Here is a 13,064-nt window from a genome sequence, read left to right as displayed (position 1 = left end):
CCCAGTTGAGCTACCATCAGAAATGATTTCAAGCCTCACATGGTCATAGGGCACAGCCCTGACAAGCTAAAAGCTAAAACAGGGAAACAGGTTTGTTTCACGAATGACCTTTACTGAATCTAGAAGAGTCCCTATAATAAAGGTCACCTGGACAAATCAGTGGGGAATGAAAGGAGACAAGGAGAGGAAAGGGCTGAGCTGTGCCATTACCAGCCCTGTTACCCTGTCCTCTCTGAGCCCCCGTTTCCCACATGTAAAATGCAAATGATAACGACATCTGCCTTTTGGGCTGTCACGACAGTGAAGTGAGAACGTGCAGGTGAAGCACCACCTGACAGCGAGCACTATCACTGTTGATCGTCATCATCACTACTAGTATTGTCATCAATAGTCAATGGACTGTTCTCCACTTTGCCACCAGTGGTCTATGTTAGAGTGAGAAGCCTGTGGAAAACTGTGAATTAAAAACATCCAGAATCAATGGATGAAGGCAGAAGTGGCCCCCAAACACTTACCATATATGGGCACACCTGAGAACCTGGTCCAAAAATCAGTTCACATTGTTTATTCACGTTGTAGAGGAGGCCTGGCAGTTGGGGAGGCAAAGGGTAGGGTCTGGATTCAGGTTCATTCAGCAAGCACTCGCCGTAACCAGTGCTATGGAAAGCAGAAAAATACAGATGGTGAGAACCGTGATGAGAAGGGGCTGTCAAAGGGTCCAGATGAAAGTGAAGGCCATCCTGCCATTTTAAAGGTAGAGAGGATAGTTCCTTTATCGAATGTGCTTTATTCTTTATATCCCAGGCTAACGTCCAGAAGGTGAAGCTCTATTTCTGGAACTTGTTTATGGAACTCTGGCTCTCCATACAACACAGTCAGTAGGAAATACACAGCTTTTATAGCATTTGCTGCATTTCAGGGCAATTATCTGTATTTTTACCCTCATCTCCAATAGATTGTAAGCTTCTTAGGGGCAAAGATAGTGTCCTTTTCATCCAAGCATGGGGCTCAAGAACACCATAGCAACAGATCTTTAGTAAATGTTTGCTGAGTAGAAGAGTGAGTAAATCAACAACTATAAGAAGAAACACGTCAGGTCATCTGGTTAAAAAGAAAAACAGCAACGCTCCAGTTCTTTGACTTTTCTGCAAACACCTCTTCTGGAAAATTCACACCTGGTGAGTTCTGATTAATAAGCCCCCTCTTCCCTGTGGCTGGAGAAATATACACCCAGTGACCTTGGACAATCACTTAACCTTTCGTACATCTGGGAGAGAAGAGCAATAAATCTGTGACACAGGGATATGGTATAACGTAATTGGATCTTTGAGCTGCCTGGCAGGAAGCTTAAAAAACAAAACAAGAAAAACAAAAGAAAGAAGGAGAGAGAAAGAGTGAGGGAGGGAGGGAAAGAGAGAGACAGAGAAAGAATGTTCTCAATTCAACAACCTGGTGGTCTGTGTGATTTCCATCCACCCACATAACCCTCTTTGGGGTCATCTCACTACCCCTCCCTTTTTGGAGCCCAAATTACTAAGTGAGAGCCACATGAATATCTGTGGCCTTCCCTCATCATGGAATCACATTCATGGGCCCTCCCCCAAGACCCGGACAGACTTCAGAGCTTTGCCAAGAACGAAGCCACATTTACATATTCTCTTTAAGATCCCGGCCTTTTCTTGAGCTCAGTCTGTAATCTTCAAAACTCTGGCCAGGAGAGGAACTGCACAGATGTCAGAGAGTATTTTTTTTACCTCCTCCCAAGAATGTCAACAAAAAAATAACACTCCAGAGGAATGCTTGACTCAACATTTTCTTTCCCACAATAAGTTCACTACACAGAGACCAGACACTAGAAGCCCGGGCTCAAAGAAAGTTTAAGTCTTACTCTAAAAACTCAGTGATATATTTTCGACTACATTTTGACCACATCCAGGGGTTGGTGTAGAAGTTCAACGTCGGAGCCATGACATGCTGGGGACTCTTGACTCCTTCTTCCTTGCACTTGTTGTTGTCATCATGAGGCATGTTAAACCTAAGGCCAGCGAGACAAAGACAGGAACATTAATAAACACCAAAGTACCGGGCTACTGCCGTTGCTTCAAGAAGGCATCTATCTAGGAGAAAAACGTGAGCTGCTTTCTGCATTATGAATAGGAACTCACATCCTGGGGAGCAGGAGAAAACTTCCTAGATGGTTCAAGATGGACTAGAGCAGAGAACGTAATTCTCACCCAATTTAATACAAAGTGCCTTTAATGTATAAAAAAAAAAAAAGATGTACAGTGGCCCATTATCTGGGTTAGGTGTCCTTTTTGGAATTGCAGATGCTCTGAGCGTGCTGTAGTTGGTGCTAGAATACAGTAGTTGAAATTCCTAATAAGCTGTTAAAGGCCAATTTATAGAGTCAAGAATTTAGCAAGTTATGATAACACTGTGAATATAAAGAGTCCGTCAAGTGTCAAACCTTCAAGCCAAAAGCTTTCTAATAAGAGGCTCACTATGGGTCTTGGCATCTCCTCCTTCTGGGTCAGGTTGACAAATGATATAGCTGTGTAGGTATATCATTATAAAGGTATGCAAAGTTCATGCACAATAAACCCATTAAGGAAAGCTGCAAGCATGGAAACCAGAAGCATGCCAATTCAATTGGCTTAACGCAGACAGGGCAAATAGTTTCATGCTTCCTGCCAATGCCAATTGATTGGTACTGGCTTCCTAAAAAGTTGGGCACAAAAGGATTCTTAAACTAATCCAGGTTCTGTCCCGAGAAAAGGCTATGATGGACTGCCAATGTCCTCTCGGGCCTGGGAGGGAACTCAGCAGCAGCATTAACACATACTTGCCATTCTTGGCTTCGCCCAGGGAAATGGGGGGAAAAATGATAGGAAGCATTTCTCAATCTAGAAACATCAATTCTATGACCCACATGCCATTCTCAGCTCCAGTAACGAACTCAGAGGCGCTGTCCTCTCTGGATGACTCTCCAGTCACAAAAATGGTGCATGTGGCTAATTTTGCATTTGGGGGGAGGAATGCCCTCCACTAGTTCATCTTGCAATAGGGAAATCAGTGAGCCAGACAGGAGTGTGTAGACTTGTTTTGCATGCATCTAAAAGCTGGGATAAAAGCCTGTCAAGTCCATTCCATTCATTTCTCTTGGGTTTGGTTTTCTTCTTCTTCTAATACAACTTGGGCTCCTCAGTAATTGCCTGATGAAATAATTGCCAGATGGAAATTACGAGATAGAAAACCTTCATCAGTCTAGGTTAAAATGAATAGTGGTTCTTCATGCTTAAGAGTCCATTTTCTTAAAAGAATCACTGCTCCCATTTCCCGTTCCCAGCTGCAAAGTCAGTGTCATACCTACACCAAGAAACCCCACACAAGCAATACGCCCAAACATTCGTTGTTTGTTTTTCTGTGGTGTGAAGGAGCTGGTGTTTACTCATCACCCCAAACATGCCTACATAAAATCAAGTTTATTTCATCACATCAAGAGAAAACTTCTTTTCATTCAAATGTCAGGCACATTTGCTCCCAGCAGGGGCTAGATAATATTATTCACTGAGCACTTCACTAAAAAATAATAACCAAGAGTTTTTTTTTTTGCATTCACAACGTACCAGGCAATGTGTTAATTGTGTTAGATGCTTTATTTCATTTAACTACCTTATGTGAAAAGTGCTATTACTACCCACATTTTATAGATGAGAGAACATGAGTTGTAGAGAGATTGATTTACTTGATTAAGGTCACATGGGTGATGGGGTGAGGGAGCTGAGATTGGAAACCACTCCAGTCTGATTCTAAAACCCCTGTGTTTTGGAATATATATAAAGCATATTCCCTCCTGTTAGACAAATTGTGGAAGATTTGTCAGGAAGACTGTGGAAGGACTTCTGTATCCAGCAGAGTCAGTTATTTCCCAAATTCCTCCTAACTCAGATCTGGTGCATCTAGAAGCAGGTATGAGAAGGTAGGAGCTGCTTTTGAAGCATCCAATGATACTCAACAAATAAAAGATCAATTGCTTTTTTCTCCCCAACAGGGTTTTATGTTATCAGAGATTCATGACTGTTAACAACTTAATGTTTAATCTTTAAAAAGTTCATTAGAAAATCTGCTACAAAGTACTGTAGCAAATTAAAAAAAAAAGGATATTCATTTTCTGTTAAATATAAGCAAACCTAACTATATGAGACAAAGCATCAAAACAAAAAGAATTCACTAAGGGGCCAGAAATACATTTTTTGTTTAGCTAATAACTCTCATCATTCACCAATTATTTCATTTTTTTAAATTTCCTGATACTTTGAGATGAGGTGCATAATATATTAGCCCCATCTAATAGTGAGGGAAACAACAGATAATTTTCTCAAGTCAAAGAGAATGCAGAATTAGAACAATTCAGTCCAGAACTTGAGTATCTGGCTCCCAGCTGATTTCCTTGTTAGAGCTGGTACCCCAACATTAACAACTAGACTTTGAGCAATTTAATATTTGCTAAGGTCGTTTGACAGGGAAACAATATCTATCATGTGGTGATTATGAAGTTTAAGGGAACTAATGTAAATAAAAACTTCTAGACCAATGCAAACGACATGGTTTTTGTGGGGGGAGATGTCTGTTAACTGTATAGAACCATACAGCTGGGGCTCCTCTATGGCTGAAAATACTCAGTTTTGCTAATCAAAATTCTCACTTTCCTTAAAATGTCAACTTTATAAACTGGTTGTCCTAAAAGGAGTTTATAAGCTCTTGTGAGGAAGGAATTAAAAGGAAATTAACTATATTTCTTTATAGTATACCTTTCTTAACCATAGATTATGGGTAATTGTTAATCTATTAATCACACAAACTCTCACCCTTTGAATCATTCCTATCTCTAACTTCCCTCATTCTGGTCTCTTGAGGCAGGGATGGTTGCCTTGTTGAAATGCCACCCTATTCTTCATGGTCAAATCTACACCTCCTATTCAAAGGTTTAAAGGAATTTACTAGACTTTACGCAAAACAAACAAAAATCCCCAAAGATTCTATTAAAATAAGTTTGGGAAAACGGAGTTAAACAGAACCAAGCAGTTTATTTTAATACAGGACTTGTCAGAGCCTTTACTTTTTGTCACTGAGCCTTGTGACTCTAAGCAGGGCTAGACGAGGAAGAAAAAAAAATTTTTTTTAATTACTTGACTATAAACCTCCTTCCCCTCCTCCCCCAACAGACCATTCTCTTGGAATTGTACTGGAGCCCTTGTGTATTGGGAAACGCTGGTGGGACCAGTTTTCAAACTGGGCTCCAAGATATCCTTAAGTTTCACAAAAATATTTCAGAAACCAAAAGGACAGAGAGGAAGCTGACTAAGCAGGACTCTGGCCCACCACAACTGCTTAATGAAAACCATGCTTCTTTTGTGCTATAAATATTGGGCATCTGATAATATTTCCTTTGGAGAAAAGAAAACAGGTGTGCTCCTAAAATATGCTTGAAAGTTACTAGTTTCAAATATACCCATTATATGTTGAACTAAATTGGAGATGCCTCTACATATGCATCTTGCTTTACTTCTAGAATAGCACTCTGCACATAGGTGCCTTCAAAAAGCATTTGTTGAATAAAAAAGCTTGCTTAATAGATTATTTACCTCCAAACAAGGTTAACACTGACATGTAAATCGATATACAACTATATCAGTGACATCTTTTGAGAAAATCATTTTTAAAAGATATAGTAGGAGTAATTAAATCATTCTAGAAAGAAAACAATGCAGACCAAAAATCAGAATAATTTCTAGTAAATTTACACTGTTTCACCCCATGTTCTAGCTATGCCCTGTTTCTAAAGAACAAAAAGGAAAAGCCAATTTCATAATGACCACTAAGTGACGATAGTTAGGAAATGTTTTCTTCTCTGTATCTTTGTTCAATCTCTTCTCTGAAAGAGAGACATCACTGTGCCCAGAGGCTAAATGTCTGAATGAAAGCCTTGTCTATCTATAGCCAGGAACAATCTGGATTTGCAAAAATCTTGTGAACCAGGGTAATGAAGGGAGACCCTCCCAGATAAAGATGTTACTGGGGAAAGTTTCTTAAGCTAATGGATGCTCTGCTTCAGTGGGTGGGCTGGAAAAGCCTCATTCCTCCAATTCCATGCAGGAAAGGAGAAGACTAGATGTTACATCGTAAATGTGTGCAGTTAAACCCAAGATGCACGTCAGCTATGGCTGAAGAGGGGGCGCTGCACGACTCAGCTTTCTAGAGTCAACTAGGTTCGAGGCTCTTCAACCCTAAAATTTCTGTTATGACTCAAGAAGTGCCTTACCCTCTCTCAAATCAAGGGGATACTCATTGATGGAAAGGAAGAAAAGTTTTAGGTCACTCGAAATTAAATGAAAATGCAAAAAGGAAACATACACATGGCCCAGCTCATGGGCTATTGTGAAAGCCGTACTCAATCCGCTGTCTTCACTAATAGAACAGCTTCTGTAGGGATCACAGATGGTACCCAGCTCAGCAAGACCTGTTCAAAGGAAAGAAAAGAAGGGTTTACTTGAAAAAGCAATTGTGGCTTGGAATAAAAAGGCAGGAAACTGTTGTAGCCATAGAGGATGCACACAGCGGACTCACCTAAGGTGTCACATTTGTCATGAGCTCTGCAGATATCCTGTCTGAAAGCAAAGCAGACTTAGGGCCATGACAACACCAAAGAGTAAATGTCAACACAAGTAAACACATGACAATCTTCTAGGCATTCACAACAGTGGCCCCCTCGCGGGGGAGGTGGTTACAAAGACCAAACTGAGGAGGCCAAGGGTGGGTTTGTAACTCAAAAAATCTTGGGAACCAGTGACATAAGGATTAAAAGCTACATCAAGAGGGGTTCTTCTGCCATACGGGTAGCTACAGAGCAGGTGAAAACTTCTCCAACCTGGGCTTTCCCTCCTACCGTGATTCTAGTTCCTTCTTGAACGTTCCTGAGAAGGCTTTCAATGCCTCTCATGTCAGTTCACGGAGGAGTAAGTGACTGTGACTATCTCCAAGGTGACTGAAGGGAAATACAACCAGGACAGCACTCCTCTTTGTTGCCCTACACGGCATTTTAACTATTTTTGAGTTCGTTGCTACCATGTAAAAATTGGAAGATTTCACTTAAAAGAAAAATCCATATTTCTGACTTCTTGCAAAATCACAGAAGTTGGCGACACTGGACACCTTCGTGGCATGGTAACAACCAGCTCCATCTGAATAGCAGCTGCCTTTGGTCTAAGGGCGTCTACTGTTGGGCCAGACACATCTCCTGCCTACTGGGCACCTATTGGCTCATGCTTCTCAGTCAGGGATGATTTTGCTCCCCTCACCCCCAGAGACATTGTTGGTTGTCGCAATTGAGAGGAGAGGTTGCTACTGATAGGTAGTAGGAAGAGACCATAGATGCTGCTAAACATCCTGCAATGCACAGGGCAGCCTCCACAATAGTGCTGACGTTTGGGAATTTTGTACTAAGGGCTGGCTACCAAGAATATATGACCTTGTCCCACCAACATGAGTGGAAACCGAAAGATCTGATGAATGAGAAATCCATATACCTCGTTACAAGAACAGCGGTATCATGCTGGATTCCACCTGGAGAGTTCTTCGAGTGTTGCCACTGGCAAAAATTTTTTAAAGTTGTCTGGGCATTAAAAGAAATGGAAGGTCCTTCCTAAATGCAGAAAAGAATTATGAGTGGCCCATTGTACCACCACTGAGATATGCCATTTCGGATACATATACAAGAAAGAAGAAAAAAAAAACTTGATTACCTGTTCATTATGAATCACAACTAAGTTCACAATAACAATATTAATTAAATTTCCAATACTTGGGTCTTTATAGATAGAGGCTACCTGCAACCGAGATAAATTTTTCAAAGTTAATTGTGAACTCTGTGTAAGCAATAAGCAATTCACTTTTTATGCTGGGGCTCTACCTCTTGTCACGTTTCATGCAAACATATGCATTTTGTAGTTTTGAATTTGCATTAGTTCAACAAACATTTCTTAAAACTCTCTTTGAAAAATTCACAGATGGCAGTTTCAGATAAGAATGAATCCCAACAAGTTTAAGTTTCAAAGTGTTTTCCTTGGAAATTGCATTGCCACACAACCTAACAGTTCTCTGGGCCAAAACACTGGATATTCATTTTTGAGCAAGCTCTTTCAACCCAGTTGAAGTCCCAGATCGCCCAATTACGGAATCTCACATTGACCACGTTGGCTAATATAGTCGTTCTTCATATTTACCTCCCATTTGTGTTCTTCACAACCTGATAACCTGTTTGGTTTGGTTTTGCTTTCATTATTATCATTAATTATGAGAGCTAATGTTCATTGAGTGCTTATTGTGTACTAGATCCTTGCTGAAAATTGCATACGCATTTGCGTTCAGTCCCCAGAGCAAAACTCTGGGCTAGGTATCACAATCTCTGCACAACAAGTGAGAAAACTAAGGCTCAGAGAATTTAAGTAACTTTGCCAAGACTATAGACAGCGCTGAGTGGCGGAGCCAGAATGCTCAGCCTACATCAATTTGACCCAAAATCCAGGCTCATAACTGAAATTCTTCTGAAAGGTCTGAATTTATGGGCTGGAAATAGACTTGCGTCTGGGCAAGGTGTGATTAGGTTTTCCTCTCCCTCCTCCAGGACAGGAGAGGGCTGGGGCCTAGGGGACTGAGCATGGGAAAGGGAGGCGAGGAGGGAGTGCAGGGCAGGCAGGTTGAGGAGTGGTGGGGAGCACAAGGGAGTGGTTCACAGCAGGGAGGGGGAAAGACTGGGAGAAGCACAGGCCAAGGAGAGGGAAGAAGAACTCTAAAAGCATAGGTCCCAAACATGGTTGCTTTTCACAACCTTTTGGGGGAATTTATTCAAAGTAGGTTCCTGGTCAGATAAATTAAGGTCAATCCATTGGAATAAATGCTGTGTTGAGTCTTAAAATGAATGAGGGCAGATTGTATGGGCTGCTATAGAACAATCTCCAGTGTTTTTAAAAGAAAAGAACAATATGTAAAACAGTGTATTAGAATGTTCTATTTTGGTTTGAGAAACATTGTATGTGCATACATATTTAGTTGTGTTGTCCAATATGGTAGCCACTTGTCCCATGTTGCCACTGAGCACTGATAATGTGGCTTGTCTAAAACAAGATGTGCTGTTGAATGTAAGACACATACTGAATTTTAAGACTTTGTATGAAAAAAAACTAAGATATCTCATTAGCAATTTTTGAAATGACAGCATTTTGACAGAAATTAATATACATCATTAAAACTAATTTTACTTATTTTTTTAATTACATATATGGTTTGCATTATATTTCTATTGGGCAGTGCTGGTTAGACACATATGGAAAAAAACTTTTAACAGTAGTTGCCTCTTGGAAGGGGCCAGGGTAGATAATGACACACTTCTTTTTCATGACTAGTCTTTGGTTCTGTTTGATTTTTTTTTTTTTAATAATGTAAATCTATTGATTTTTCGATTCAAAGTGAGAGTAGGAAAATAGGGGGGGAGAGATCTGTGGGCCTCATCCCAAGGCCACTCAATTAGACCCCATAGCTGGCTGTGCAAGTGTGTATGTCAGACAAGAAGCACTGGGGTTGGGAAGTGGACCATCTAGAGGTCACGTGCAGTCTCTAAGCCACTTACTAGCTTCACAAGACCATGGGCAAGTGGCCTAACTCCTCTGAGGCTCAGTTTTCTTATCTATAAAATGGGGGTGATAATCCTACCTAGCAGAGTTGCCAGGAGGATTAGAAATGATGCCTTTTAACTACAAAGCGCATTGTCTAACAGAATAAACACTCCACCCTGTCACCATTATTGTTATTATAAAAAGGCAACCAATAAATCATCTGATGTTCTCTTCGGTCACTTGCCTGAATCGTTGAAATGCCAGCCCTGAGAATGATCCTCCAAAGCACTGGGTGGAAACCCATTTCCCAATGGCACATTTAGGGACCTCATAAATCACCTTCTTTTGAATGTACTTACAATTGACATTAGAGTTAAAATATAGTGTTGAAGGTTTGTTCCGTGGTATACAACCATTTTGTAGTCCGCCACCACCATCACTTCTACAAACCGTGGATAGGATAAAAAACGTTTCGTTCTTCTGTGGGTCCTCTTATCCCTGGCGCTGTCCGTCTTGTTGCCATAGGCAGAAAGCGCCTTTGCTGCTAAGCTGCTTTTTAATACCGCCACGTCATCAGCCAGGCTACGCCTCTCTCCCCATCTTCTCGTTCTCATTTTCCTCTTGTCTTTGCTGTGACTATTTTTGTGCTCTGTAACAAATCGGAGGGCACGCATTACATTTCAAACCACCTCTCCTTCATATTAAGAACTTAATTTGCCACATCTTAAAAGATGATGCTTCTGTTGTCAAATTAAATACAAAATCAAGTTCTACACACTGTGGACTCTACGGGAGAAACTCAATCTGCACTCTCCTCTAAATGACTAAGGACTTGAAATTAGCTTCCCTGGAAGTTTCCATTAGTGCTCACTTAAGGTATTAGGAAATCAGGCAGGAGTTTAAGGGAAGCAATTGCCTGTGACTTTTCATTTGGTAACAAAAGTCTTGCTGGACTGTAACTGGCTTCCATTCATTGTTCTTTGCCATAGATATAGTAAGGTCCAGCACAGGTACTGGGCTTTACAGAATGGAAATGGAGATGTTTCCTATACACCACTTTTGATATTCAATGAGCTGCAGGATAAAGAGGTCTGAGAGGTGGCCAGGCTAACAGACAATACAAAGGGACTCTAGAAAACGCACGACAAGGTATTTTTCTATTACCGCATGAAATCATTGTTTTACATGAAATGTAAGAATAGGATCACTGCTATTCGTCGCCTCTGAATTTTTTAATTAATTTAGTTCAGGGCTCAGTTAGCGGAGTCGATTAAACTCAGGGAGGATGAACAGGCCACTGTGGCCGTGATGTGCAATGCCAGATTCAGACTTTTGCCTAGCTCCGTCCTCAGTTCTATACAATCTTGCTGCTCAAAGTGTGGTCCGTGGACCAGCAGCATTGGCAGCCCCTATAAGCCTGTGAGAAATGCAGACTCTCCGGCCCCACTCCAGCCCCGATAAATCAGAATCTCCAGCTGAACAAGATCTCCAGGTGATTCATATGCATGTTAATGTTTTGAGAAGCGCTAGGCCACAATGTGGCTTGAAGCTTGTGTTGCTGGAGAAAATATTCAATTTCGAAGTCATCAACCACACAACAAACGGAATAAGCATAAAAGTGCCTGCCCAAATAGGCTCTGAGTAAGAATGGAATTTAATCTGTTATCTTGCCTATCATCTCACAAATGGGCTTTAAAGTTTTAATGCCAGCATCCTGTAGTCTAAGACAGGCCACAGAATCATATACCTGACAAGTATGCTTACCTAAGATGCAAAGAAGAGAGTTTATTGCACCAATAACAACAACAACAAAGGTTAAGCCAGAAGTGGTTTCATATTTGAAGGGCTCAATATTTGACCATAAAAACCATCGCTAAAACAACCCATTTAGGCCAGGATGTGTATTTTGCCCAAGTTGAGTGTTTTAGCAGGTGTTAAAATAGTGAAATCGGTCCACACTGTCAAACAAGTTATATGTAGCCATAGATCACATAACTAGCCCAAAGTCTGGTACACAAATCATCCACATTTCTCTTTAATGAACTTGTAGCATAATAAAATTGAGGCTAGTGTTTCAAATTGGCATAGATATTATATGATATCCTTTTCTGCCGGTCTCTTGTGAGTATATCCATGTATGTTACACCCACGTCATATGGGTATTTAGGCTGTCCATTTTTAAGTCACCAAATGACTATGGGACACATACTAATCAAGTAATTGAACTAGGCTCTTTTGTGTATGTTGTCTCACAATTCCTCTCAAAATGAGAAAATTAACCTCTACTTTACAGATGAGGAAACTAAATCTCAAAGAGATTGAGCAACTTGTCCAAGGTCACATAGCAGGAAGTGGTGGTTTGAGGCATCAGACATGGATTTGATCGATGCCCTAAAACATGCTCTATTTGAGCAAGATTTCTCAAGAGCTAGGGACTGAAATGGGCTCATGGTTTGGTTAAATCTCAACTGAACAAAAGAGAGCATGTGGATATTTTCACAAAGACTAGCTTTTTATAATAGGTGTGCAGAGGCCATGTTGAAAACTGCATGGTTTTTAATATATTAAGAAAATATATTAAGAAACAATGTCATTGGGGCGCCTGGGTGGCTCAGTCGTTAAGCGTCTGCCTTCGGCTCAGGTCGTGATCCCAGGGTCCTGGGATCGAGCCCCACATCGGGCTCCCTGCTAGGAGGGAAGCCTGCTTCTCCCTCTCCCTCTGCTGCTCCCCCTGCTTGTGTTCCCTCTCTCGCTGTGTCTCTCTCTGTCAAATAAATAAATAAAATCTTAAAAAAAAGTCATTCATTTTATGAAAAACAAATAATCCTGTTTATTATGTCTTCTGTAAAGGCTTAATATAATTACTATAATCAGTAAAGTTTCAAAGGCTTTAAAGTCTCTCTATTCTCCTACTTTCTCTAATTATTTTGTGCTCTAATCTTTATTATTTTCTTCTCTCTGCAGGCTGTAGTTTTGTTTTCTCTTCCTTTTTCAGAGAGAAATTCAAGCAGACTCTGTGCTGGGCATGGAGCCTGAGGTGAGGCTTGATCTCACGACCCTGAGATCACGTCCTGAGCCCAAACCAGAGTCGGATGCTTAACCAACTGAGGCACCTAGGCGCCTGCCCCCCTTCCACTATCTTTTTTTTTTTCCCCTTTCCACTGTCTTAAAGAAGAAGGTTAGATTACTGATTTGAGATATTTCTTCGTTCTTAATAGAGCCATCGATAGCTCTAAATTCCCCTCTAGGCACTGCTTTACCTGCATCCCATAAATTCTGGTATGTTCTATCTTCATTCTTATTCATCTCAAAGTATTTTCCAACCTCCCTTTTGACCTGCTGGTTATTTTAGCTGTTTACTTTCCACATATTTTTGAGTTTCCTATTTTTTTA

General features: G+C 40.8%; 1 protein-coding gene across 3 annotated transcripts in view; it reads right to left on the bottom strand.

Moving 5' to 3' along the window:
• Positions 1–13,064, bottom strand: part of ADAMTS9 (ADAM metallopeptidase with thrombospondin type 1 motif 9) — a 156,351-nt gene that overhangs the window by 117,356 nt on the left and 25,931 nt on the right. For 2 of the 3 annotated variants that reach the window (XM_088021881.1, XM_028110425.2), the window contains exons 4-10: positions 10,031–10,320; positions 7,803–7,886; positions 7,587–7,702; positions 6,628–6,668; positions 6,415–6,520; positions 1,889–2,035; positions 516–657 (exon numbers count right to left, since the gene is read on the bottom strand). In XM_088021881.1, coding sequence (XP_087878007.1) covers positions 516–657; positions 1,889–2,035; positions 6,415–6,520; positions 6,628–6,668; positions 7,587–7,702; positions 7,803–7,886; positions 10,031–10,320 — 926 coding nt within the window. The remainder of the gene's footprint in view (positions 1–515; positions 658–1,888; positions 2,036–6,414; positions 6,521–6,627; positions 6,669–7,586; positions 7,703–7,802; positions 7,887–10,030; positions 10,321–13,064) is intronic. The other variant, XM_028110427.2, reaches the window with a different exon arrangement.

The sequence above is a fragment of the Eumetopias jubatus genome, unplaced genomic scaffold (genome assembly GCF_037043125.1).
Source record: "Eumetopias jubatus isolate StellerSeaLion01/CBP00866 unplaced genomic scaffold, mEumJub1_p1.0 scaffold_1, whole genome shotgun sequence".
Classification (NCBI taxonomy): Eukaryota; Metazoa; Chordata; class Mammalia; order Carnivora; family Otariidae; genus Eumetopias; species Eumetopias jubatus.
Note: the sequence above shows the minus strand (reverse complement) of the source record. Positions and strands in the feature narration are given on the sequence as shown.